Source organism: Sus scrofa, chromosome 13 (genome assembly GCF_000003025.6).
Source record: "Sus scrofa isolate TJ Tabasco breed Duroc chromosome 13, Sscrofa11.1, whole genome shotgun sequence".
NCBI classification, from domain to species: Eukaryota; Metazoa; Chordata; class Mammalia; order Artiodactyla; family Suidae; genus Sus; species Sus scrofa.
The window spans coordinates 75,050,333-75,075,936 of record NC_010455.5 but is presented as its reverse complement, the minus strand read 5'-3'; the positions used below and the strand labels follow the sequence as shown (position 1 = coordinate 75,075,936).

The following is a 25,604-nucleotide window of genomic DNA, read 5'->3' as shown; positions in this document are numbered from 1 at the left end:
GGGAACCAGGGCATCGTCCTGGAGATGGCCGTCCTGACATTCAGAGCCTCGCTGCTCTTTCTCTACTACGTGGCAGCAGGTTTAGGAAAAAATGATCTTTAGGAGCGGTAGGTTTGAGGTAGGTGCGCTCTTTACTGGCGTCTACTCTTTCGCGGGCCACGTCTGCCCGAACACCCGTGACCCCACAGAGGCCCCCAAGAGGAGGGATCTGGCCCTAGGGAGGGGAGGGAGGGCCGGAGATGCACAAGATGACAGTAAAGCCCGTCTGCGCCCACATGGCCCACCACACCCTGGCTCACCCCCTACTCCCTTTCTTTCGCCCTCTCGATGGCTGCGCTGAGTGCATCGGTGTCGCAGGAGGTGGAAGAAGGGACTAGCATCTAGGTTTAAAAGACCAGAAACAAATGTCCCTTGACAATTTCACGTCATTTTCTGGATTCAAAGGAGCGGTAGAGTAGGGAAGACAAACGTAGTGGGGCAACCAGAGAGGGCCCATTTCGGGGGCCTCACGGACTCACTGCGAGGCGGTTCTCTCACGCCCGGGTGACGGTTCCGGGTAGGTGGGTGGGCGGAGGCCCCCCAGCCCCGCAGCGCCGCGAGCCCCGCATGACATCAGAGGCTGGGGAGCGCGCAGAGCGCAGGCGCGGACAGAGGAGAGAGGCGGGAGGGGGAGCCGACTGGTGCGGCTCGGGAGAGCGCTCCTCCGCCCCGCGCGCCTTCCCTGCGCCCCGGCTCCGCCTGCGCCTCGCTGTCCGCGCAGCGCCTCGGGCGTCCAGAGCGCGCCCCTCGCACCGCATCAAGCGCCGCCCGCGGCAGCCCAGCCCCAGCCTTCTTCCTCCTCCTCCTTTTTCTCCTCCTCCTCCTCCTCCGCCGCCGGACACGCAGCCGCAGGCCGGGGCCGGGACGCAGCTGGGGAGACAGGGACGCGCGCAGCCAGCCCTTCCCCCTCCGGCTCCCGCACCGCCGGCCGCCTCCCCTCGCCCTCCTCCTCTCCCCTCCCTGCTCCTTCGCTTCTCCTCCTCTTCCTCTCCTAGCCCAGACTGCCAGCACCATGTCCGCAGGGGGAGATTTTGGGAACCCACTGAGAAAATTCAAGTTGGTGTTCCTAGGGGAGCAGAGCGGTAAGTGCCCTGCTTATTCTCTTGGCTTGGCGCCCAGTCGACCCCCGCCGCCAAATCATCCACCCTACTGGGACCCCGGCCCCGGCTGGGAAAGGGCCCTCCATGCCGGGGTGGAGGCAAGGGATGGGGATGGGGAAGTCCTGGCCGGCTCGGGTGGGGCCGGGCAGAGGAGGGAACTAGGGTAAGGACCGAGGAGGCGCTGGGCCAGAGATGGGGGCGAGGATGGGATCTGAGGTGGGGGCTTGGGGTGCGGATGCAGGTGCGGCGCGGCGGGGAGGCGGGAGGGCGGCGGCTCGCTCGGCGGCGCCGGCCGAGGCGTGAAGGCTCCGGGCTCGCTGGCTCGCTCGCACTGCGGCACCGGCTGCGGGCGACGGCGCAGGTGGCGGGGCGCCGGCGAGGGGCGCGGGGAGGACGGGCGCCCCTCTTTGGAGAACGAGACTGGGCTGGCGTCTGCCCTCTCCCCACCCCGCGGCACCAGAGGGGTTCCCTGAGGCCTTTGCCCTGCAACGGTAATTACGGGCACGTCCAGGCCCGGGGGCAGACCGCTGCAGGGGAAAGACGGATACTGTCTCTTCTGGAAAGAGCGGATGCAGGTGGTGGGGGAACAGGGCGCCTACCTCCCCTGGCTTACGTCCGACTGGGCACAGAAGGTTCTAGACCCGCTGCCCTTCGCCAGTGTGTGTTAGACCCTTTGGGGCTCAGGGATTTGGGCGATGACAGCAAGGGTCCCCAGTGCGAGGCAGATTTGCCGGATGGTAAGGGGGGCGCCTCTCACCTAGAGCTGTGAAGCCCAGTGCCGGGCAAAGAAAGGACCAGACGACACGCCCTGCCTGGCTTCCCAGCACCCCTCCCCAGAGCGTTGGTGGCGGCTCCTTCCCACCCCCACCTCCCAGCTCACCGCCCTTCTTGGGGGAGGGGAGGTCACCGTGGCAGCGGGCCAGGGGCTGGGGGAGGGGGAGACAAACAGCTTCCGTGCTGCCCAGTAGCCTCCCAGGGGAGAGCATCTCTGAAACCCAGGTTAGTCCCAAGGTGGGAAGATCTGATTGAGGAGCCTGGAGCCTCTGACACTTGTAGAAGGAGTGGTTCTTAGAGCATCCCTGCAAAGGCCTTTCACCTGGAGCTGCAGGGAAACAAACTGGGCCCTGACCAGCTCTGCTCTGGGAGAAGCTGTCCTGGGGGCAGAACCCCCAGCTCTACCAGTCGCGTTCACCTGGTTTGATGCCTGTCAGCACAATGGGCCAAGACACACACAACCTTGGGAGGACCTGGTGGGCTCTGGGAACAGCGCTACTGTGATGGGTGAACATGAGGGTTGTTGAGGTCACATGGCAGTCTCCTGCCTGGTGCTGCTCATTACTCGGAATGGAGGGATGATCAGAGAAGGGTGTAAGAAAGTGGTCAAGCTCTGACATGGATTTGGGGGCCAGGCTGGGCATTTCAGAACAATCTCAACTCAACCAGCCAGCTCTGTGTCCTGGACTCTGTGTTTCTGATCTTTACAGTAGATTCCAGTTTCTAACTTTTCTTTGTGTCTAAAGGGATTTGCGGGGAAGGGTGGTCTTCGCATCCAATTTAGTTTTACTGGGCCTGGAGCCCTGGGAGTTGAATTCTTAGCTGTGTTCCCATGAGCGAATTTCCAGGTCTCTCTGAATCTTAGATATGTCTCTGTAAGATGGTTGCCTGAGGGTAGTTCTCTTACCCGTTCATGTTTCCCTAATGCCTCTGGACTGTGGGAGATTCTCAACAAACACTCGTTTATTCCAAGAACATGCTTCAGTTGATGAGAACAATGTCTCTGGTGTGTTTGAAGGAAGAATCCCTGATGGGCTGAGACCCCTTCTGAGCACTACAAACCCCCTTTGCACCTAAAAATCACAGAAATGAGAGCTGAAGGCTTCAGAGCATGAGCCACACCTCCCAGCATGTTTATATGGGATGTTTGACCCCAGGAATGGGCTGTGGACCCAGGGTCCTATGGTGAGTTGTGAAAACTTCAGGGACTGAAACCCCTGTCTCCTGTTCCCAGTCACTAAAATGTCATTGGGAAATAAGGTGACCTTGAATTGAGGAAGCCAAGCTTTGGGGAGCTTTCTGAAGAGGGGTGAGGGTTGTCGTTATCGGGCCAGGCTTGTGGCTGGGCTGGGTGACCTGGTGGGGATGCCAGGCTTGTTGGTTGAGAGCATGGTTTCTGGGCCCTTGAACATGGTCATTAGGGAAAAGGCACTGCTATCAGTGAGACTGGCTATTAGCCACTCTGGTTCCTTCTGGCAGGGAACCCTAGGGTCCTGAAAAGTCTCCTCCCACTTTGTTGTGTCATTAGTGGGTTGGGTCCCTGAGTTAGGTAGGGGACTGTGCATCCCTGAGTCTGGTGGAACCGGGGCATTGCCATGCCTTCCATCTTGCCTGCTTGCGCTTTTACATGGGTTGGTCCTTTGTCTCACATCCTCTGCAGCCTCTGTGGTAGAGGGAGCTGCTGAAGTCTGGCCCTCCCCCCCACCCTGGCTCGCCCTCCCTGTGTGACCTCAGAGGTCTCTTCCCTTCTGTACATGGGCAGCTTGGGTCTGCTGAGCACAACAGAGACTTCTAGAACAACATGGGCTGAGTCCCCTGGAAAGGGGCCAGGGGAAAAGGGCTGGAGGACTATGGCCTTCTCTCGTTCACCCACTGTGCCTGGCAGTGGGTGGGGACAGCTGGACCCAGAGAGGAGTGCCTGGCCTGGAGCCCAGTGATGAAGAGGTGCCTTCGGAGATATTGGAGACCAGGTTTGGGTGGGAAGCCTCAAGGAGCCACTCAGGAGAGAACACATCTATCCAGGAGAGAGTGTCTCTTCCCAGCTGCAGAAGGAATGCCGGGCCCTGGAGCGTGGCATACAGGCTGGCTGACAGTGTCAGCCTGGCAGGGCGAGGGTGTGTGGGAGAGAGCTGGGGCCTCAGGATGAAGGGTTTCCTTGCAGAAGGGAGGCTCTACAATCCTCTCTAGGCCTGCTGGCTGTCCCCTGTGCTGATGGCAGTGGTAGAGGACAGAGGGAGAGGGTGATGCACACCAGTCCTGACTTGGGCACTTGGTGGCATCCAGAGAAGGCAGGCATGAGCAGGTATGAGCTGATGAGTGTCTGAGGAGGGATGCAGCCTGCGGGACACACTCTCCTCCTGAGTTCTGATGGCATCTGTGGGGCTCTGGCTTCGCTCTGGGCCTGTGTGTGTGTGTGTGTGTGTGTGTGTGTGGTGGGGAGGAAAGAGTGAGCTGTATCTGCCGTGCTCTGGCCTCTGCCCCGTTCCCTTCCCGAGACTCCTCCAGCCGAAGCAGGCAGATTGATGGACGCAAGTTCAATTGACTTCCCCAGGCTGAGGCCAACAGGCCAGCTTCTCCTTCTGACTGGCCACCTCCCTGTCCCCCCCGCCCCCACACCCCGGCAGCTGTGCTGCTGGAGGTACCTTCATGTTGAGCACAGCATCAGTGGCATCCCTGGACTTGTGCAGCACAGTGACCCTGCAGGCAGCATTGGTCGTTTAGTCATTTGTTTAACCATCCCACTCTCTTTCTCCCATCCCCCTCCCTCCCTTTCTCCTCCCAGCATCCATTTATTCATTCAATCAGATCTCTTAGTGTATCCCTGCCTCATGGAACTTATGGTCCACTGGGGAGCACAGACATCTGCGGCTATAATTACAGTAAAGGTCTGTAAGAGCTGAGACAGGGAGGAGCAGCTGCTGTAAGTGCATAGAAGGGCATCCTACCACCTTGGGGGCAGGTGTCAGAGGTGCCCTCTAAAGTCTTCAGAGGAGGAGACGCTTCCATAGGCAGCACGCTGGTACGGCCTCTTTAGTCCGAGTGCAGGAGGCAGGTCTTGCAAGGGGCCTACCCTCTCCAGGGAGCTTTGTGGTTCTTCTCCCCGCTTTGTAGAAAAAGCATATGGGGTGGGGAGCAGGAGGAAGACGGTGACCTGCAGGCATCTGGTTTGCTGCTGACAAGGAAGGGGCTGGCCCTCCGCTTTCACTGCTTGCTTTCCTGACCCTCCCCACCCATAGCGGGGCCCAGCCTGAGCCCTGCCTTCCCACATGCACACTGCCACGGCCACACAGGGAGCCCACCGCTGGCTTGGTGGTTACGCCTGAGGCCCAGACCAGAAGTTTGCTCCTCTCACCGCCTCCCAGGCCTGCTGGCCCCGCTGTGCCCGGCCCACCTGAGCACTCCCCATGGGCCGAGCTGTTTTCTCCTGAGCATTTTTAAAAATAATCACGGGGGAGTTCCCGTTGCTGCTCAGTGGGTTAAGAACCTGACCAGTGTACAAAAGGATGCAGGTTCGATCCCTGGCCTCGCTCAGTGGGTTAAGGATCTGGCACTGCTATGAGCTGTGGTGTAGGTCCCAGATGTGGCTGGGATCCCGCATTGCTGTGGCTGTGGCATAGGTGGTGGCTATAGCTCTGATGCGACCCCTAGCCTGGGAACCTCCATATGCCGTGGGTGTGGCCCTAAAAAGACAAAAATAAAATAATAAAATAAATCACGGGCCACCCCAAGACCTCTGTTGTCTAGGTTACTCAGGATTTTTAAACACTTTTAAACTTTTTTTAGGTACAAAAATCCTAACTGAATTTTAAGCTTCCTAAGGGCAGATTTCAGCACCTTAAGGTGACTAGATCTTAGTCATCTTCCCCACCCCCTGCCTGCAGGAGGTTCATGCTCACTAAACATTCGAAAATGGCAAATGACGAGAGATCTTTGCTGTGTGGGATTTGCTGATGGCCCATCAGTAAATGGAAAGCGAAGGGCGTCAAAGTGGCTTTGAAACAGGATTCTTTATCCTGACACCGGCCACTTTCTCAAGCTAGAGGATTTTTATCTGCCACACTTAAAAGTCTTTCACAGAGGGATTGGATCATTTAGCGTTGGTCATGCCCAACTCACCGTTCCTCTCACGGAAGCTGAATTTCTCAGGGCACCCTGATCCCCCCACCACCACCTGTGAGAAAAGCAGCAAGGCCACCAGTGTTGTGGCAGAAGGGACGGCTCCAGGCCCCACAGAGTGCCCGTGGCGATCTGGAGGAAATCACAAGCCGCTCTGTGCCTCAGTCTCTCTCTTCCCAGTTTTTCTCCCTGCCTCCGTGGCTAGAATGAGAGGGAACCTTGGATCTGGGGTGCAGACCCAGAACCTTTGCTTTATCTGTTTAAAGAGCGATGTGTGAGGTGAGATAGACAGTCAGACACCAGGATGAGAATTAACTTGTACTTGGCATCAGAGGAAAGTGGCACCCTCAGGGCTGATGATAGATGCTCGGGAACTAGCGGAAGAGAAGAAAGTCTGAGGGCGTGTTCTGGCAGTGCAGATGTAATAGCAATTACCATTGGTTGCGTGGTCTGATTATCATGATTGTTTGCAGCCTCCAAATTATAATGAATGCCATTAAAATATAACAAAATAACCTCATTGTCCTTTTGATACTTATTACATCCCTAAAATCAGCCCATGAATATTTATCCTCGTAGGTGTTGCCTTGACATTGCAGACTCGCCCAGGGCAGGCCCGAGGGGGTACCATCTGTGTCCCATCCAGGCTGCAGAGCATCCCTGTCCTCCCCAGCCCATGTCTTCCACTGTTGCGGAATGAATGAGCCATTGAATGTGCAAGGGCTGTCAGGTCTCAGTGTAAATAATTTAGAGAACTGGATGGACAGAGCCATTGGGGAAAGTGAGGAAAGGGTGGGTAGGATGGCAAAATTCATTAACATCGGGGGGTGGCATATCGGAAAAGCTGTGCTAGGCCTTTCCACCGCTGTCTGTGTGTGTGTCTGTCTGTCGTCCTTTTCTGTTTCTCCCCAGGGAAGATGGGGGAGGTTGCCAGGGAGAAGTGCCCGACACGCCCTGAGATGGGCATCTTTTGTTAGAGCCCAAAAGACAGGCTGCTGGGAAAGGGGGCCCCAGGCAGCGCTGGGCACTTAAGCCCTGAGGGGACTATGATGGCGAGGAAGCCAGTCTTGGCTTCCAGGAGCAGGGCAGGAAAGGACGGAGATGCCCAAGGACTCCTGAGAGGTCCTTTCCTGAACTTGAACTTTCCAATTCCCTTTATTGTTTTGGCAACTTTGGCCCTGAATGAAGTGGGCTCTTTTTTAAAAAGTAAAATTTCACTGCCATGGATATGTTATCGTTTTAGTAAAGTGATTTATTTTTAGTAGAAAAGCACATTTATCCCAGTCTCTTGGTAACAAGGCCAGTGGGAGTGTGGGTGACTCAACCACGTGTCTTGTGCCAGGTACCACCAGTTCCCAGGGGGTGACATAACCCGGGGGACAGACCTGGGTTCAGGAGAAAGTAGATGATTCCTCACCCCTGACAGAAAAGAGCCTTTAAAGGTTACTTCCAGAAGATGCATTAGAAGAATGGCAGCCTGGAGCCCCTGCAGGTGCTGTGGGCGGTGGACAGGCAAGGGAGGAAGACATCATTTGGGTGCCTTCTTGCCTGGAGACCACAGCTTTCTTCCGGGGCTGGGGCAGTTGGCAGGGGGGCTTGTTGCCTTAGTGGGATTTCCCTAGAGAAAGAGATTTCTAGCATTGGGGTAACTGGCTCACCCAGTTGCCCTCTGTGGCTGGAGATGAGGTGAGAGCAGGTCACAGACACTGGCTGGCTCGGCCATGAGCTGGGACTTTAGCCCTCCTCCTAGGGCCTTGGGGAGGAGGGTCGATGGGGAAGGGTCCAGACTGTGCCCAGGCTGCCTGACAAGAGGGACCCCTCCTGGGTTCCTGTGTCCTTCCCCCAGTTAACCTGGGTGGCATTTAAGAAAACCCACCATGCCTGAGGCTCCACGCAGGCATGGTCATCTTCCCAGCACCCTGTGGTAGGCATGGGGTTCACCTTGTTTTGCAGACCAGGAGGCAGAGACTCAGTGGGAGAGGTGCTCAGGCCCAAGGACTCCCTGCCCATGTAGCAGGATTCGAATCCAAGCCCAGGTCACCAAGAGAAACAGTGAACTCTTGGGCCTCATGCCTCAAGACAGGCTCAGGCCCAGCAGTGGGGAACAGGGGAGAGAAGAACACTAAGGCTTTATGGACATGAGGTCCGCTGTAGATGCTTCCTAGAGAGTTAGGTACCAAAGCCTTTGCTGAAGAGGAGCCCGTGAGCACCGCGTGGGGTGGGCGGGAAGAGGCCTTTGAGTTCCCTGGGCTGGCAAGGGGCATGGGGCCCTGAGAGGGAGGAGGGCATTCAGTGGGCTCCAGGAAGGAAGCAGGGTCTCCACGTGGAGCTGAAGGGGCTGAGAGTGCATAGCTCCTCTGTTCTCACACAGAATGAGCTGCTTGTCTGAGACAGTTTGAAGGGAGCTGATAGAAGCCGGGGCAGCGAGAGCCCCTCTAGTGAGCAGCGCCCCCTGCCGCGGAGAAAGGCTGCTCCCAGGTTCCAGCTGAGAACTAACTACTAAGCAGGGAAGAACCTGTCACACTGAGCACCTGGTTCCCACCTGCTCTGGGGTAACCCATCCTCATCCTCCCTCCAGGCCTGGAGATATCGGGGCCCTGGAGACCCCGATTCTGTCTGGAGTCTGCCCCTCCACCCCCCACCCACCACAGCTGGCTGTGTGGCTGGAAAAGCCCCAGCCCATCTTTGGCTTTTTGGCAGTGTCCCTGGAGGCTGTCGCATTCAGTGATCACTTGGGCCAGCGAAGCTCTAGCTGGTTGTATAATTCAGTGCCAGCTTAGGGTGTGATACAGAGCCAGTCACACACCCAGCCTGGACATGGCACTGGTGAGAGTTGCTGCAGGGATGAAGGCGTGGGATCAGGGCCTCTGCCCCCTGTTTCCCCCTGAACTGCCCTGAACACCGGCGATCTCCAGTCTGCCCCCTCTTCTCCCCACCAGCATTCCAGGCCCACCTGCCTGGGTCCAGCCCTCCCTTCTGTGCCCCCAGAGTGCTCTGGCTCATCCCTTCTGATGATGTTGTTTGGCTCAGGTTGCCAGGCAACAGGGATGGGGCTGTACTGCCCTTCTTGCCTGCAGGGGCAGGCATTTATTCCATACAGAGAGGACCCATGATGAGGACGGCAGAAGGGGAGACAGCTCCCAGGAACTCCTACGCCAGGACACTTCCTTCTGCAGCCAGGTGGGTGGGCGGTAAGCAGGAAGGGCTGGGAAAGGGCCAGAGCCAAGAGGGATATGCAGTGTCCCCAGCAGACTCAGCAGGCCTGTTGACCCAGTCCCCGCTCCTACTCCAACTCCATCACCTGCACTGTCCTCCTGAGCCCCAGCCTTCCACCCCAGGCCGGCCCTCACTTTCTGTGTGTTGAGATGTAACAGGACCCCCTGTGCCTATTTTCCTCCTCCAGACAATAGGGTATTCATGACCTAGTTGGACTTTCATGAAGATTGAATACATCAATACATGGCATATGTTAAATGCGCCAGTGAGAGGTAATATTGTTAATGAAATACTGACTGTGATCCCCACCCCTTTGTAGAGGTAGGAACGGAAGAGAAGCGGTGGAACAAGGTTTGGAGAATCACTGATGGAATGGACTCTTTTTGTGTAGTGAGCTGCAGGGCACGTGTCCTTGTGATCTGACAGGCAAAGCTGCTTGTCCCACTTTATAGATGAAGGAAGTGAGGTTCTGAGAGGCAAGGGCATTTGCACAGAGGGCAGAAGCCACTCCTGCTGAGCTGGGAAGGAGCCCTGGGTCTTTGACCCCCTGGCTGGCATTTTCCCCACTGCCCAGCCTGGCAGAGGGGGGCAGACTCACCCTGACCCCCAGGACCCCACAGCTGCTCACAGGCAGAGCACCTCAACTTCACTGAGCAGTGAAGCACTTCCCCAAGGACATGGCTTGGGGATTGCAAGAGGCTCTACAATGTCTTGACTAGAGCAGTGCTTGGCCCAAGGTGAGTGGGTAGTGAGGCTCAGGCAGTGTTGATGAGAATATTAAATACACAAGCAAGACTGTGGGCGTGGTCTGCTGGGGAGTCAGGGAGGGCTTCCTGGAGGAGGTCATGCACAGTGAGCAGGAATTCACCAACAGGCAAGGAGAGAGGCATCATGAGCAGAGGGCCCAGCTGTGCCAAGGCTGAGGGCTCTTATGGGTGTGGGCCACGTGGCTGGGCTCTGGCGTGGGGTGGGCAGAACATGGTGGAAGAAGGAATTGCACCTGGGGAAGCAGGGTCAGGCCCCACACAGGAGTCTAGGACCTCCTGACATTGGGGGGATGTTAACCAAGGAGAGACATGCCCATGGGTTAGAAGACGAGGATGCAACCCGATAGCAGGCAGGATATCCGGGTAGCCTGAACCAGGCCGGCTGGGAAAGTTGAGAGGATGGAATTTAGAGGAGGGCTTTGGAAGAGGTGTCAGCTTGAGTTTCTTTCTGGCCCTGAATTAAAATATATATTTTAATTTTATGACCACACACTCAGCACATGGAAGTTCCCAGGCCCAGGACTGAATCTAAGCCGCAGCTGCGACTTGAGCCACAGCTGTGGCAATGTTGGATCCTTAACCCGCTGCACCACAGCAGGAACTCCTATCTTTTCTTGATTTTTTCTGTCAGGTGAGGACTGAGGAATGGTTGTAGAAGAGGGGCTTTTGTCCCTAGATGTACCCACCTGGCTGCCTTAAGCCTGTCCATCCTCTGGCCTCCACAATGCCCTGGGGGCTCCTGGACTGCTGGCAGCCCTTCTAGGCTCTTCCCCTCTGCCCCCTGCTCAGGGCAGGATGTACCATCTGGGGAGAAGCTGGCCATTGGGTGTGTGAGCCCCAACGCTCTTGTGCAGCCTCCTATCACTCCCTCCCTTGTTGGCCTCCTCTTCCCACAGACATCTGACTCACCTCCTTCGCTTTCTTCCACGGATTCTCTCACTCTTCTCTGCCGGTTTCTGGCTCCCCAACAGGCTCAGGGGTCCTTGAGGACTTGAGGGAGGGCTGTGTGGGGAAGAGCCTCCCTCCCCACCTTGGGAACAGAAACCTGATCTTAAGCTGGTTACACAAAATGCAAAGGGTGAGAGCCAGGGGGTCGGAAGGGAGGCAGGGGGCTGCCATTCTGAACCCAAACCCCACCCAGAAGCGAGCTCCTGGTCCAGTGGTCTGTTTTCAGGGCCTGAAACCCCACCCCTCCCAAAGCCCTGCCCCTGCTGTGCTCCGCCCAGGCAATGCCTGTGGAGCTTAGTGAGCCCCACCTGGGTCTTCCTTTGCTAGTGTGGCTGGTGGGGAGAGTATCCTAATTATGCATCGTCAGTGGTCCCAACACGTTTTAGTGGCTCCTGTGAGCAAGGCCACATTAACTCTCTGCAAGGTCATAGGGGTAAGGAGACTTGTGCCCTCAGCTGGTGCTCAGCAGAGGTGTCCCCCCTGCCCCAAGTTGCTGAGTTGCTGACGGCCCCCAGAAGCTAGCCACAAGGGGCTCAGCCCAGCTTTGACCTGTTCAAACCACCGCCAGGCCCCCCTATCCCCCCATTGCTCCCACCCTGGGACAGAGCCAGGACCAAGAGACGGACCCCTGATTCAGGACCACAGAGCTGCAAGTGTGGCCTCCACACAGGGGACAGGTCCCTGTGGAGGTGAGAGAGGTAGAGAAAATGCCCTCTTCTGACCCTATTGATGAGTGGGAGTAAACATTGCACAGACTGAAGAGAATGAAGTGAAGCATTCAGAACAGATGTATCTTGTGTAATTCCCCATCCAAGGAAGAAAGGGGCCAGGGGAGGAGAATGGAGGGAGTCAGGAGGCTGGGGAAGAGAGGGGAGGCACCCCTACCAGACACAGACAGATGCAGCTGCACCATGGTCACAGGGCTGCTGGCCACGTGTAGCTGGCCTGGAGAAAGCGCAGGTGGAGCCGGGCTCTAGGCAGTGGTGCTGTCCATCCTGGGGTCCTGACCAAATAGAATCAAAGGCTGGAGAGGCCTGTGGAAACATTGGTTCATATTGGGGCACAGGAGTGATGGGACTAATTGGGGTGGGGGCTGGTGCTGTGAGGAGGCCGACAGCCCCCAGCAAGGCAGAGAAAGAGTTGGAGAGAAGGGTTCTCGCCTGCCCTGGGGAATGAGGGGGGAAGTTCATCAGCCCCACTGCCCAGTGCTGCCAGTGCCAGGCTACCAGATCTGAGTGAGCCTTGTTTCTCCCTCCCCAAAGCTGGTTCGCTCTGCCCCATGGGGACCCTGCAGTTCCCAGATGAGGCTGCTGCAAGTAGGGTCAAGCCTTGGGGCCAGGACATCTTTGCTTCTCTCTGTGAAGAGAGCACCTCTGAGAAGGGTTTCTTTTTAGGGAGAAAAAAGCCACTCCCAAATTAGCCATTTATTTTGGGATATTAACAGATCTTACTTGTAGCACCAGGATCCGGAAATTCTTCCCTGATTCTAATTCATCACTCCCCCACATCCAGCCAAAGTGCTGCAGGCTGCTGCCCACATTAGAATGAGAAATGCAGACCTGAAAGGTGCCCAGCTAGCCCACCCCCTCATTCTCTCCCACCTACATCAGAAGAGGCAGAACCCCAGATGTTAGGCCAGAAGAACTCAGTTCCCCTTCTGCCTCCATTATGCAGCTAAAGGGCCGTCTAAGCCAGAGTTCTGGTCTGGACAGCAGCATCCTCTCAACCATACACCTCGGCTCTGGGGAGGGCTGGAAGTGCTGTGGGAAATGCATGGTGAGGTGGTCACAGTCCCTGCCCACCCACAGGCCAGATGGTAACTTCAGTCCTAAGCACAGAGTCCTAAGCATGGTGGTCCTGTTGCAGGTAACCAGCCACTTCACCAACTCAGGAGAGGAGGCAGAGGCTGAGTGAAGGTTAGAGGGGACATCTTTTAGGAATGTGACCTGGTTTGACAGATATGACCTAAGGTGACCCTGAATGAGTCACCCCCTTGCCTGGTCCCCTCCCATGGAATGCCGATGGAATGCTGACCCATGCTTCTAGCCAATATAATAGTGCAAAGATGATGCGCTGTCACTCCCATGATTGTTTCGTTAAAGGTCTCCTCTTGCTGGCCTTGGAATAGTGAGCTGCCATGTGGTAAGAGGGCAGTGAGGGGGCCATGTGGCCAGGAACTGTGGGGTGGCTTCTAGGGACAAAGCAGGCCCTGGCTAGCAGCCTCCAAAAAAAATGGGGATTCAGTCCTCCAGCCACAAGGAACTGAGTTTTGTTAAACCACCACAGCCGGGAGTTTGGAAGGGGCTGATGCAGGGGGCAGGGGCGGGGGGGGGGGGCTCCAGAAGGAAATGTAGCCCAGCCAATACCACAATTGTAGCCTTGTGAGACTCTGAGCAGAGGTCCAGGAAAGCTGTGCCCAGACTCCTGTCCCAGGAGAATGTGATACAATAAATGAATGTTGTTTTGACCCACTAGCTTTGTGGTATTTGTTACACAGCAACAGATAACTAGTACAGATGGGGGTGAAGATTTTCCAGGGAGGACACACCTTAGAGAGGCCCTCCTTTTGCAGAAAAAGAGTTGGAGCTTCCAAGAAGAACTGTGACCTGCCCCTGGTTAAGCAGCTGGCTGGGGCCGCCCAAAGCATGCACGAGGGAGGCCCTCTGGGAGTCAGGCCCTGATTTTTTTCTCTGCTACTCCTCTCCTTTTGTGCACCTCATGCAAACCCTTCTGACTCTGATTTTTCCTCTGTTGCATGCAGGACTGGATCAGATGATCTCTAGGTGCCATCTTGCCATGACTTGGTATTCTGAGGCCAGTCTGATCTGTGATCTTCTGGGAGCCTGGCTTCCTGGCCTTAGTGCAGTTTATTCTCTGCTGCTCTTCCCATGTTGTGTTTCCACTGGGGCTTCAGGAAGCAGGATGGGCTCAGAGAAACCTCTTAAGTGTAGTTCTTGGCTATGCACCAGGAGAGTTACTATCTGGCTCTGACTCTGGTGCTCTGTGATCCTGGACAAGTGTCTGCTCTTCTCTGCCTTCACATCTTCTGAGCTCAGTGAGAGGCTTGAACAAGAGTAGTTCTAGAGTCCTCAATGGCTCACATCCTCTGTGGTGCTGCTTTGGAGAAGGGCTCCTCAAGGACCCGGAGTTTGTGGGATGGGAAGAGGTGAGCCTGGCTATAGCTCCTTGTTCTGGTACCTAGGCACCCAAGTCTAGGGACAGACGTGGATATGGACCCAGTTCATTATTCCCCCAGCCTGACCCTCTGGCCACCCCAGTGCCTGGCCAGCAGCATCTCTGGTCCACAAGGTCTGGAGACATAGGGTCCTCCTTGCCTGCTGGGTGGTCCTGTGCCCACTGTCAGAGCCAGGGGCCCAGTGATCTAGAGTGCATTTTCTACCCTGAGACCGTGGTCCTCATCTCTAAACTTCACCTGGAAGGCTGTCCCTACTCCCTGGTGAATCCTGAGCAGGTGCTCTTGAGTCTGTGGACAGGAGGGGTCTTCATTCTGTTACTGAATGGGGAGGTCTCCACGTACATGCTTCCCTCAGCAGCTGGCTCTGGATGTGCAGGGGCTTTGGGATTGCACCCATGTCCTCCTTGGCAAAATAGCAAGATGAGCAAAGTGGGCATGCTGTGTGAGGTGTGTGCGGGGTCAGGAAGGGGAGCTGGGCCCGTACAGGTACCTGGAGCTGCTTACTGTCCACACTCACGGCTGGCCAGCCCAGGTTTCCTCTGAAGGGCGCCCTGCTCCAGCCTGTGACCTAGAGGTTACCTTCCACCTGCCCAGGTGAGCTCAGTCTCATGGTCAGGCCACAGCTGGCCCCCCCTGGGTGGCAGCTGTGGGTCCATTGTCACAAGGCCCCTCTGACTGGACCTCAGCTGACCATCTGGGAAACATAAGCCGTGCCTCTCAGTGCACTGTCCACCCATTGTCACTGTCCCACTTCTCTCCCTGTGAGTGAGGCTTTTAACGTTGACACCATCAGCAGTTTGCCTTGGGGAGAAAAGTATAAATGCAAGTATGTATTACTTGGCCAACTTCCATGCTGTGGCTGGGCCAAGAGTTCCTCTCAGTGAAATAAACGATCAAATTGCATTAACACCAGCCTTGTCCAAAGATCAGCTGGTGGGGGGCATTTAGCATGTGCTTCTTACTTCTCTCAAACATACACATCCTATCTATGAATGAGTTCTTCACAGCACCATGAAACTACCCAGACATGTGATGTGATTGGCCAATGTAGGATCTAGCTGGAGTTGGACTTAGCCTCAAGCCAATTGGAATGGAGCACATTCTGCTCCTCTGCCACCCCCAGGGAATGGAGGACAGAGGGTAACTGTGCCCTGCAAGGGTGGGAAGTGGCTAGCATGCAAAGCTAGTGGGACCTGGAGGGGAGACCCTTCTGACAAGAGTATTCAAGAGAGAGTCTGGACCATGGGCAGGCTGACCTTGGAAGGGAGGAACTCTGCAGCCCACATGAGCTGTGTGATCAGATCTCAGGTGGTTTTCAGGAAATTCCAAAGGCATCATCCTTGATGAGGTTCTCAGTTTCACAGCTGAGACAACAGGAGAACTAGAGGGCTTCACGGGATTCTGGTACCTGCTGAGGTGTGTGTGTGTGTGCGCGCGCGTGCATCTCAGTGAGCATGCACATGTAGTGGTTTTGCCACCATGCTAGTCAGTCCAGGCTTGCTCCATCTCCTGACCTGTGGTTAGAAGGGCTCACAGCAGTTCCCCAGTGCCCAGATAAGTTTGTGAAGACTGTTGATACCAAATATAAGTTATATTCTAGCTCCTTAGGAAAATTTCATGTTTAATCAGAACAAGCCATTTCTTGACTGTGTTCAGAATCCAAGAGACGTGGATGTAATACACATGTGTATGTGTGTGCATAATTTTAAAAATCATCATATTTCTTTTTTTCCTTTAGCTTTTAATTTTGACGTTATGTTAGGCTTAAGAAAGTTGCAAGCATAGTACAAAGACTTCCCTTATGTCTTTCACCCAGAATATTAACTTTGTACTGCTCTTGTGGGATTCATAGCACTTCTTTGAGGTAGGCAGTTCTGCCCCCATGTACAAATGAGGACAGTGAGCCTCAGAGAGGATAATAAATAAGCAGAGATCACACAGTGAATAAGTGACTAAGCCTGGATTAACATCCAGGTCTGTCAGACTGTATGGGGTGTGTACTGACTGTGTGTAATTGAGTGTGTAGGTATCCTGCTCCTTCTGTCCAGACAACTTCCTCTCTTGTGTTGTAAGAAATTATCTTGGCACCTAGTTCTTTATTTCACCTCCATTTTTGAAAGAGTTTTGCTGGGTATAGAATTCTGCGATGACAGCATTTTTCTTTTAGTATTTCAGAGATGTCACTTCATTTTCTTCTGGTTTGCATAGTTGCTGACGAGGTGACAAAGATTTTTTTGTCTATGTTTTCTTAGGTCTGTAATTCAATATATTGTGTTATTTTTGTTTAAACAGTCAGTTATCTTTTAAAGAGATTTAAATGATATGAGAGAAATCTTCCAGTTTATCCATGTAGTGACCATCCCCTTTGTTCACCATTCCTTTAGGAAGATGCACATTTCCATATGATGTCATTTCACTTTTCCTAGAGAACTACCTATAACATTCTTTGATGTGAGGATCTTCTGGTGATGAATCCTGTCAGCTTTTTAATATTTGAAAAAGCTTTTATTTCATCTTTGTTATTGAAAGACCTTAGATAGTATATATCTGAGAGTTATAGGACTCTAGGTTGCTAGTTTGTCTTTCAATACTTCAATAATTTTGCTCCATTGTATTCTTGCTTGCATTGTTTTTGAAGAGAAAGTGCTGTCTTCTTTATCTTTGTTTCTCTGTGTATGTGTCTTTTTTCCCTGACTACTTTTATGATTTTTTTCTCTTTATCACGAATTCTCCCTTTAATTATGATGTGCCTCAGTGTGGTGTCCTTTATGTTTCCTTTACTTAGACTTTGTTGAACTTTTTGATCTGTGAATTTATATTTTCCCTCAAATTTGAAATATTTTCAGTAATTATTTCTACAAAATATTTGTGACCCCATCCCCCACAATCCTTCAAGGATTCCAAATACACCTGTGTTAGTCCACTTGATAACATCCCACAGCTCACTGATACTCTAATCACTTATTTCTAGTCTTTTTTCCTCTGTGCTTTATTTTAGATATTACTATGTCTTCAAGTTCATTAGTATTTTTTTTCTGCAATTAATCTGGAATTAATCTGTTGCTAATCCCAAGTAATATATATATATTTTTATCTCCCACATGGTAGTTTTTCTCTCTAAAAGGGTGATTTGTATCTTTCTTAATATCTTCCACATCGCTCTTTTTCATTATAGTTGATTTTTTAATTAAAGTATAATTGAGTCACATCTCTTTTTTTAACTTTTTGAACATTTAAAGTGCAGTCATAATAACTTTTTTAATGTCTTTGGTAATTGTAACATCTGTGGTAGTTTGGGGTTGGTTTCAATTGATTTTTTTTCTCCTCATTCGGGATCGTTTATTTTCATACCTAGTAATTAATTATTTATTTATGGTCATGCCCACGGCCCTTGGAAGTTCCCAAGATAGGAATCAAACCCACGCTGCAGCAGTGACCTGGGCCACTGCAGTGACAATGCTGAATCTTTAACCCACTGCAGCATGAGGGAACTAATGCCTGGTAAATTTTTATTGGATGCCAGACATTGTGAATTTTGCCTTGTTATGTATTGGATAGTTTTTGTATGCCTGTTAATCTTCTTAGGATTTGTTAGCTGAGACTGGCATGGTGCTCGATCTAGAGCTAATTATTTCTCACTATGGAGGCATAGCCCTTCTTAGCTCTCTCGCCAGTGTCCGTAAATGAGGAAGCTTTTCATTCTGGCTTGTAGGAGCAGGCACTATCCCCAGGCCTGTGTAGATACCAGGCACCGTTTCCTTTTTAATCCATTTGGGTAGTTCTTTCCCAAGTCTTGAGCTGTTTCTTTACACACATTTGCTGATCACTCCTCAGCTGAAGACGTAAGGAAGCCTCTTTGCAGACCTCTAGCTTTCTCTCTCTGTGCCTCCCTCCTCTTTTGTGCTCTGTCTTGTGAACTCTAGCTGCCTTGCTTTCTCTGGACTCCCAACTCTATCTCCTCAACTTGGGGAATATTCCAGGTTCCACATGCTCCCCACTCCCTGTGCTGTAGCCCTGAGATTTTTCTCAAGGCAACAATTTGGGGGCAGCTGGGGGCTCATCGCATTTGTTTCATATCTCTTAGTGTTTCCTGTCCTTCATTGCTTGATATACTGTCTTGAAAATCATTGCTTTTATATTTTGTCTGTCTTTTGGTTCTTTCAAATGAGAAGATAAATCTGATCCCTGTTACTCCATGTTGGCCAGAAGCTAATGTCTTGGGGCCTTGGTTTTTCATTTAATTGCTTATTTGTAGAGGACACACATATGGGCTCATGACTGCAAACATTAGCTTGGGAAATGGGTGTTATCTGGTCTTCTGGTCTGGTTAGCATCCTTGATTTTCATCCATGATATTCATCCAATAAATTGTATAACATATAGTACATTTACCGTTTAACTGGCTGCATGATTTCTGTACTTCAAACTCTTTGCAAGAACTTCCTGCTGTCCAACTCTTATAAAAAGTTCATTATTAGCAACTCTTTTGCTTTTATGACCACTGTGAATCTTTTTTCCTTTGACTACCGGGGAGGTCAGGTCATTTCTTTGCCTGACTATAATGACTGGGTAAGATGTTATGAGGTGGATATTATGAGATGAAACAAACTTTTTGCTCCAGCCTTCTTTTTAGCTTATTTATCCTTTGTCAGAATTCTTAGTTGCAAATAAGAGAAATTTACTCTTGCTATCCAGCTGATTCGAGCAAATAATGTATCAGAGCAATGACTTGGGAGTTCAGAGTCTCTGGGAGGGGCAGAGAACCAGGCTTGGAACAGCAGCCTGAGTCACAGCAGAACTGATTCAGGGGGAGACACAGTCCCTGTGCTGGGTACTGGCGGAGGCTGGCGTTGAAACCCACATCATGGCTGCCCCTTTGTGCAGAATCCAGGGGCCATCCCACACCTTACTAGAGTCATGTCAGTCATTTCTGGTGAGTCTCACGTGTGCATCTGATGGGAGAAGCTAGGTCGGATGCCTACAGCAGAGCTGCCAGAGAGGCTTCTGCACTGGGAGGATGACTTTGGACCTGCCCAGACACAGTAGGAACAGGGTGACTATCGCTATTGTTATTGATACGTAGCTGATATCCTGATATTATTTTAAACAGTTATATTTTCAAAAGTCACCAGTGATCCTTTTGGGGGGAAATAAAGGAGAAGGCTAACCCGCACTGTCATTTGTGAGCGAGGGAGCACTCTTTGTCCACAGCAGTCATGCCGGCACCCCCATATTGTGCACCCTCCCAGTGTCCATGCCCCCCTGCCCCTCCCACCAGAGCAGACAGTGAAGGAGCACAGCCCCTTCTTGGGCTCTCAGGGCTCCAGGCCGGGTAGGGATGGGAGCAGGGATGGAATGAAATGTTTGAAGGTTGGTGAGGCCCAGGGGTCAGAGAGACTCTGTCCACAGCCTTGGTCCTTTCATCCAGCTGCCTTTCAGGCTTGGTAAGCATTGTCACTAGCCTCAAAGTGGAAGCAGGCTTTAAAGACCTCTAGCCTAGGGAGTGCCCTGGTGGCAAATTGGGTTAAGGATCCGGTGTTGTCACCGCAGGTTTGATCCCTGGGCCAGAAACTTGTGCATGCTGTGGGCGAAGCCTGACAAAACCAAATCAAAACAAAACAAAGACCTCTAGCCTGACCTCACTGGAATGGCTTCCTGGCATCGTGATTTATTTTCGGGTGGTGGGGAGTGGATGACACCCCACAGCCCCCGACCCAAGGCAGGCTTTCCTGGCATCACTGGGCTTAGACAGAGGAAATGAGGGCAGGTGGAGGACAATGGGGAAGTGAGAGGGTCAGGAATGGGCCAGGCTCCCAACTGGAGCAGGAGAAAGGGCCTGGGCCAGACCAGCCCCCACCACTTGCCCGAGACCCCTCCTCCCGGTCCTTCCTCCCCTCCTCCCTCCCCTGGTCTATCTTCCTTAAGTCCCCCGGTGAGGCCCAGGTGGCTGAGCATCCTCTGGCAGAGGGAATTAACACACTTAATTAAAGTGTCCAATGAAGAGCTTTGCATATTTCTTAATTACCGTCTGAGTCTTTGGGGGGATGGTTTGAAATGGGATTTTCACGTGTTTCCTCATTTAGCCTACAGTGAGCCAGCTGGCCCCTCGGGGCTCAGGTAGGAGCTGGCAGAGCCCTAGTCTGGAGCTGCTTTTCTGAGCATGGGATGGCAGGGCGGGGTGTGGCAGCGGGAGCCTGCCCCTCCCTCCCCCCCGACCCCAGCCCTCATGCTTGTCCACCTTGCAGGACGGACAGGGCTGGGGTTTCTGGTTTGGGAAAACAGAACAAAAGGCAACAAGGATCAGACAGCTGTAGCTGCTGTCTTTAGCTGTTCCTCTTGTCACCCCAGGGGCTGGTTGTTTTGTACTCCATGATTGGGCCAGTAATGGGGGCTTTGTGGGTGAGGGGTGTGGGGTGCAGGGGAATGGTGGTGTCCTCTCCCCAGGCCTCTGTGGAGCAGGGACCCTGGACCCCGGAACCCAATGGCCTGGCCTCCTTCACAGCATCAGGATGAGGACAAGGCCCCTTGGCAGGGCCCTTCCCATTGCTGCCCAGCATTTCCTTTCTGTGTCCTGGAAGCTGAGCTGATGGCATATCTGAGTCAGCTGGGCCCATCCTAGGACTGGGTTGCTGGCCTGAGCCTTGAGGAAGTGTATTTGCCTTTTCAGCCCTAAAGGCCACCTTGTGGCAGCTGCAGATGGTCTCTGACCTGGGCTGGATGTTGGGATCTATGGGCCAAGGATGCAGAGCCCCTTTTCCTGGCATGGGGACCACACTCATAAACACACAGGTGACCCAGAGGTGGGCAGCCGCCAGGGCCTGGAGATGGCAGTGAATTCCACAATATCTTCCCTGCCTCCCAGTCTGGACCCAGCTCTGTGACCCACAGGAGGACCAGGCAGTACCCCACCAACCACCCAGGAGCACCCCCAAGCTGGTGTGGGCAGTAAGCTTGAGTGTGTGGCCAAGAACAGATTGTGGGACAAGGGTCAGGTTCAGTTCAGTGAGGGGAGACCCCGTGGGTGGGGCACACACGGCCAGGTCTTGGCAGACCCTTTCCCAAGTCTCCAGCTAATCTCTTATCCTCTGCCTCATGTTTTACCCCATTTCTGGCCCTCATGGAGGTCTTTCCACCTCCACAGGCTGGTGAAGTGAGTGGTCCCCATGGCTGAGGTCCTGGTGGGTGCTGGCAGCTGACTGTGAAGGGCTAGCATTCAGTGCCCCCTGCATGGGTGGAATTTTCAGGGCAGGTGGTAGTGAGCTCATCACATAGCCCACAAGTTTGCAAGACTCCTCTGCCTGTAGCTTAATACGTAGATAAGAAATGACTTCCACAGTGAGGTCAATAATGGAAAATAAGCTTAGACCCTCAGCTCATGAGATGGAATGATTATTATTGTTATTATTTTTGTCTTTTGACTTTTTAGGGCCACACCCGTGGCATATGGAGGTTCCCAGGCTAGGGGTCTAATCGGAGCTATAGCTGCCAGCCTACACCACAGTCACAGCAATGCCAGATCTGAGCTGTGTCTGTGACCTATACCACAGCTCACGGCAACACCGGATCCTTAACACACTGAGCGAGGCCAGGGGTCAAACCCACAACCTCATGGTTCCTAGTCGGATTCATTTCCGCTGCGCCACAACAGGGACTTCAGAATGATTATTATTAATCAAGATAGAATGATTTTTCTCTGAATATCATGCTGTGACTTGTGCTTTGGTCTGACAGTTTTATTTATTTATTTATTTATTTTTTGTCTTTTGTTGTTGTTGTTGCTATTTCTTGGGCTAAGCAAGGGCAGGGACCGAACCCGCAACCTCATGGTTCCTAGTCGGATTCGTTAACCACTGCGCCACGACAGGAACTCCCCTGGTCTGACAGTTTTAAAGAAAGCTTTTAAGGGTGACTCGAATCCGGGGTGATGACTTGGTCCTTGCTTCTTGTCCAGCTTGCTTGGACTCAAGGAGTGGCTCCATTACATGCTAGTGCTGAAGCCAGGTGTCAGGGAGGCATCCTAGGCTCTCTTCTGAATCCAGCCCATCACTGGGTCCTGTCACCCCTCTCTGCTTTTCATTTTTCTACAACTCCATGGCCTCTGCTTTAACTGAGGTCCACCATCACTCTCTGCTCTCCTGTCCCTATCTGGGCCCTATAAGTCCTTCCCCCCTTAGAAGTGTATGTCTTCTTCCTAAAGCACAGATCTATAGCTCTGATTACCTAATGCTATATAACAAAGCACCCCAAACTCAGTGGCTCAAGACAATGAGAACATTTACTTTGCTTAGGAGTCTATAGTTTGAGCAGGTCCTGGAAGGGAAAGGGTGTCTCTCTTCCACCTCAACAGCTCCAAAGCTGGAGCTCGAGTCATCTGAAATCTCGGCCATCCCCAGGGCTGCTGGCTGGGGCCTCTGTTTCTTGCTACCTGTGTAGCCTCCTACCTGTAGAAGAGGGCTTCTGTTCTGAGAAACGAGAAAAACCGGCCTAGAAGAATGGGAGGAAATTCTTTGCTTTTGCATCTAATCAGTAATGAGGCTGTCATGCAGTCCATGGCAGCTGGGTTGAAGGGAAGCTTCTGGAGCGTCAGGGAGTCAGAACATTCCAGACAGAAGCCATGCTGCCTTTGCCAGCCTCGCCTCTGGAGGTGCACACAGTGGCATTTCTGCCACAGTCACAGACTGGCCCAGATGTACCCCCGCCCCCCGCCCCACAGTGTCAGTGGCGTGTTGTAAGAAGAGCATGTGGATGGGCCAGGTTTTGTGAGCCATCATGGACATTGTGAATGACCGCACCTGTTCCCACCGTCTCTCTGCTTAAGACCCTTCTGAAACTCCTGGGAGGGAATCCATGCTCCTTGATGTGGCCACATGGCCTGGCCATCTAGCCCCTCCCCCACCGGGCTTGCCTTTGTCCCTTCCTTCCCACCACAGTTGGCCTCAGAGATGGATTTTGGTTTAAATCAACCCTCCGGCCACCCAGAGCTTCTTTGCACAGTGTTTGTCCCTTACCCCTCTCCTGATACACCTGGTCTGGTCCCATTTCCTGAGACAATTTCAGATGTGGATGAAGAGGCCTCTAAGTGTGTCCCCTGGGGCTCCTGGTGGCTGCGTTGCTGCCCCCTCATCCCCCATAACCTGGCTTGTTTGCTTCCTATCTCTTCCTACAAGCTTTTTATCTCCCTGCCTCTCTGCGGTGGCTCCCTCTTCCCTCAGCCTGAAACCCCTGTTTCTCCTCCACCCCTCCCCCACCTCAGCAGCTGCCCTGCCTCCTCCTCCTTGCAGCCTTCCTGACTGCCCAGCCACCCTGCCCCTGCCCTTCGTGATCTGCTTTGCTGCTGGTCAGACCTTTCCCTGATAAACCAGCGCGATATCCTGCACAAGGCAGAGACTTTAGCGTCATTTTTGGGTTTATACGTCAGCCCCAGGGCTTCCTGGCTCTGTGACCTTGGGGGTAAGACCTACGCCACTGGATCGTGATGAGGATTAATGAGACAACCTAGGAATTTCTTGTCCGGCACTGAATAGAAGCCTAGTAACATTTTAGCATTTCCACCACTCCTTTCTAGAAGCCCCTAATAAGCGCTCAGGAATGAATTTTCTCACCCTCATTTGCTTGAAAGAGGAAAAAAACACATCTCTCTGCTTAATCATGTGGGACTAAACTACCAGAAGATTACAAGAATATTGCTGAGCCATGAGCAGAGAGAAAAAAAGCTCAGTAATGATTTGCCTGCTTGTTTTTAATAAAATCCTTCCAGGAGAGCTGAGTCTTTGCCCTGGGAAAGCGCTTCGGTTTGCTGCAGTGGTGTTAGAACAGAAGTGGGGCAGTGTGACCTTGAGGACAGAACCAGGCGAGGGAGGACAGCCCTCCCACAGGCTGCAGGGGCCCCTGGAAGGCCAGGGCCTCAGTGGGGAGGGTCTCCTGCCATGCAGTCCTGTCTGAGCTGCTTGAACACGCAGCGCTCTGGGGCCCCCCCTTGGCCCAGCCCAGGGGTCATGCCTCATGTGCTGGCTGTGAGATAGGGAGTGGCCAAGTCGATGGGCCATGCAGGCTCTCCATTTCCAGGTTCCAGCACCTTCCACCCAGGGCAGTGGTGGGGTGAGAAAGTGGCCTCTGCCCTTCGGTGGGAGAGGAACATGGCCCAGGGTGGCCCTTTACCCACCCAGTTCTTTTTTGTGATGCCACAGCTGCAGCGGGCAAGGGGCTCCTTTATAAAGCTCTTCCTCAGAGCTCTAAAGACAAAGCATGGAGGCATCTTTCTGGCCGTTGGTGCCTGAGCTCTGCTTTGAGGGCAACTTGGTCCTCTGTAGGCTGATAAGCCCTGCCCTGGAGCCCCAGGGCCATGAGTTGGGGTGGAGGCTCCACGGTCAGTCCTACTCACGTCAGGGCTGGGACAGGACACACCGGCCGCAGTGTTGATGTGCACTTACCTGCCATGGGGAAGGATGAGCAGCTGGAGGGCCCTAAGCAAGGAGACCAAGCTGATAGGTTGACACAGGGTCTAAGCCATGCTGTCCTGGCAGCTGTGGAAAGAGTACAGATGGTCTTGGGGAAGCGCCGAGGCAGAGAAGAGGAGGGCTTCAGCTCTGAGAAATGAGAAAAACTGGCCTAGAAGAATGGGAAGAAATCCTTTCCTTTTGCATCTGCTCAATAATGAGGCTGTCATGCAGTCCAGGCCTCAGTTGGCGTGCTGGGCCCGCAGTGTTCAAACTGCCCCTCCTTGCTTTCTGAGCCATCCTTGGGCCCTACAGCCTCCTTAATTCCAAGTTTCTGACCTTCCAGGTTGGGTTCAAGCACTGCCTGAATGAAAGGCCCCCGCCTCCAACCCATCCCAAGAAAAAGCCTCCTTGGCCTGGCAAAGCTATTCCCAGAGCTCCATGACAGCCAGAGTGGTGGCAATAATGACCTGGCAGAATCCTGAAACCCAGTATGACCCAAAGATATGGAGGAATGTCAGGGACAGGAGCTCGGTCCCTGGTCTGGCCACCTCATCCTGGCCCAGCTCAGCTCTTTTCCCCCTTGTATAAAATGCAGATATCGTGATACCTGCTTCGGAGTTGAGAACTTGCCAGGGTGGTCTTAAGGGCTTGGTACAGTGTTGCAACAAGCACGGAGTTCCTGCGACCTTCAGGCAGGGAGGTGTCCCGTCCCTTTTGTTTACTGCAACGGTGTAGATCTGTGCCTGGCACAGCGCTAGGGGTGTGCCTGACACGTGCTCTGTAAATACAGGTTTCAAGTGTTGCCTCTTACGGTGACTGTGGGAAGGCTCAGAAAATATTGGCACCGGCCAGTTCCCCACACCTGAAAGTTCCTCTTGCAGAGTTGCAAGATGTGACTTGTTGCCTTGGGATTTTCTTCTTCCGCCTAGTGGTCACCCTGCTGGCCAGTGCAAAGCTGCTGGCTGTGGCTTGTGCCTTGAGAAGGGGAACTTGGCAGAGAAGCCTTGCA

The 25,604-nt window shown here is 53.2% G+C and overlaps 1 protein-coding gene across 1 annotated transcript in view; it reads left to right on the top strand.

The window, feature by feature from the left end:
- The window catches only part of RAB6B (RAB6B, member RAS oncogene family), a 63,058-nt gene continuing 38,066 nt past the window's right edge, over nt 613–25,604 (top strand). The window contains exon 1 of the mRNA XM_003132428.5: nt 613–1,121. Coding sequence (XP_003132476.1) covers nt 1,052–1,121 — 70 coding nt within the window. The 5' untranslated portion in view covers nt 613–1,051. The remainder of the gene's footprint in view (nt 1,122–25,604) is intronic.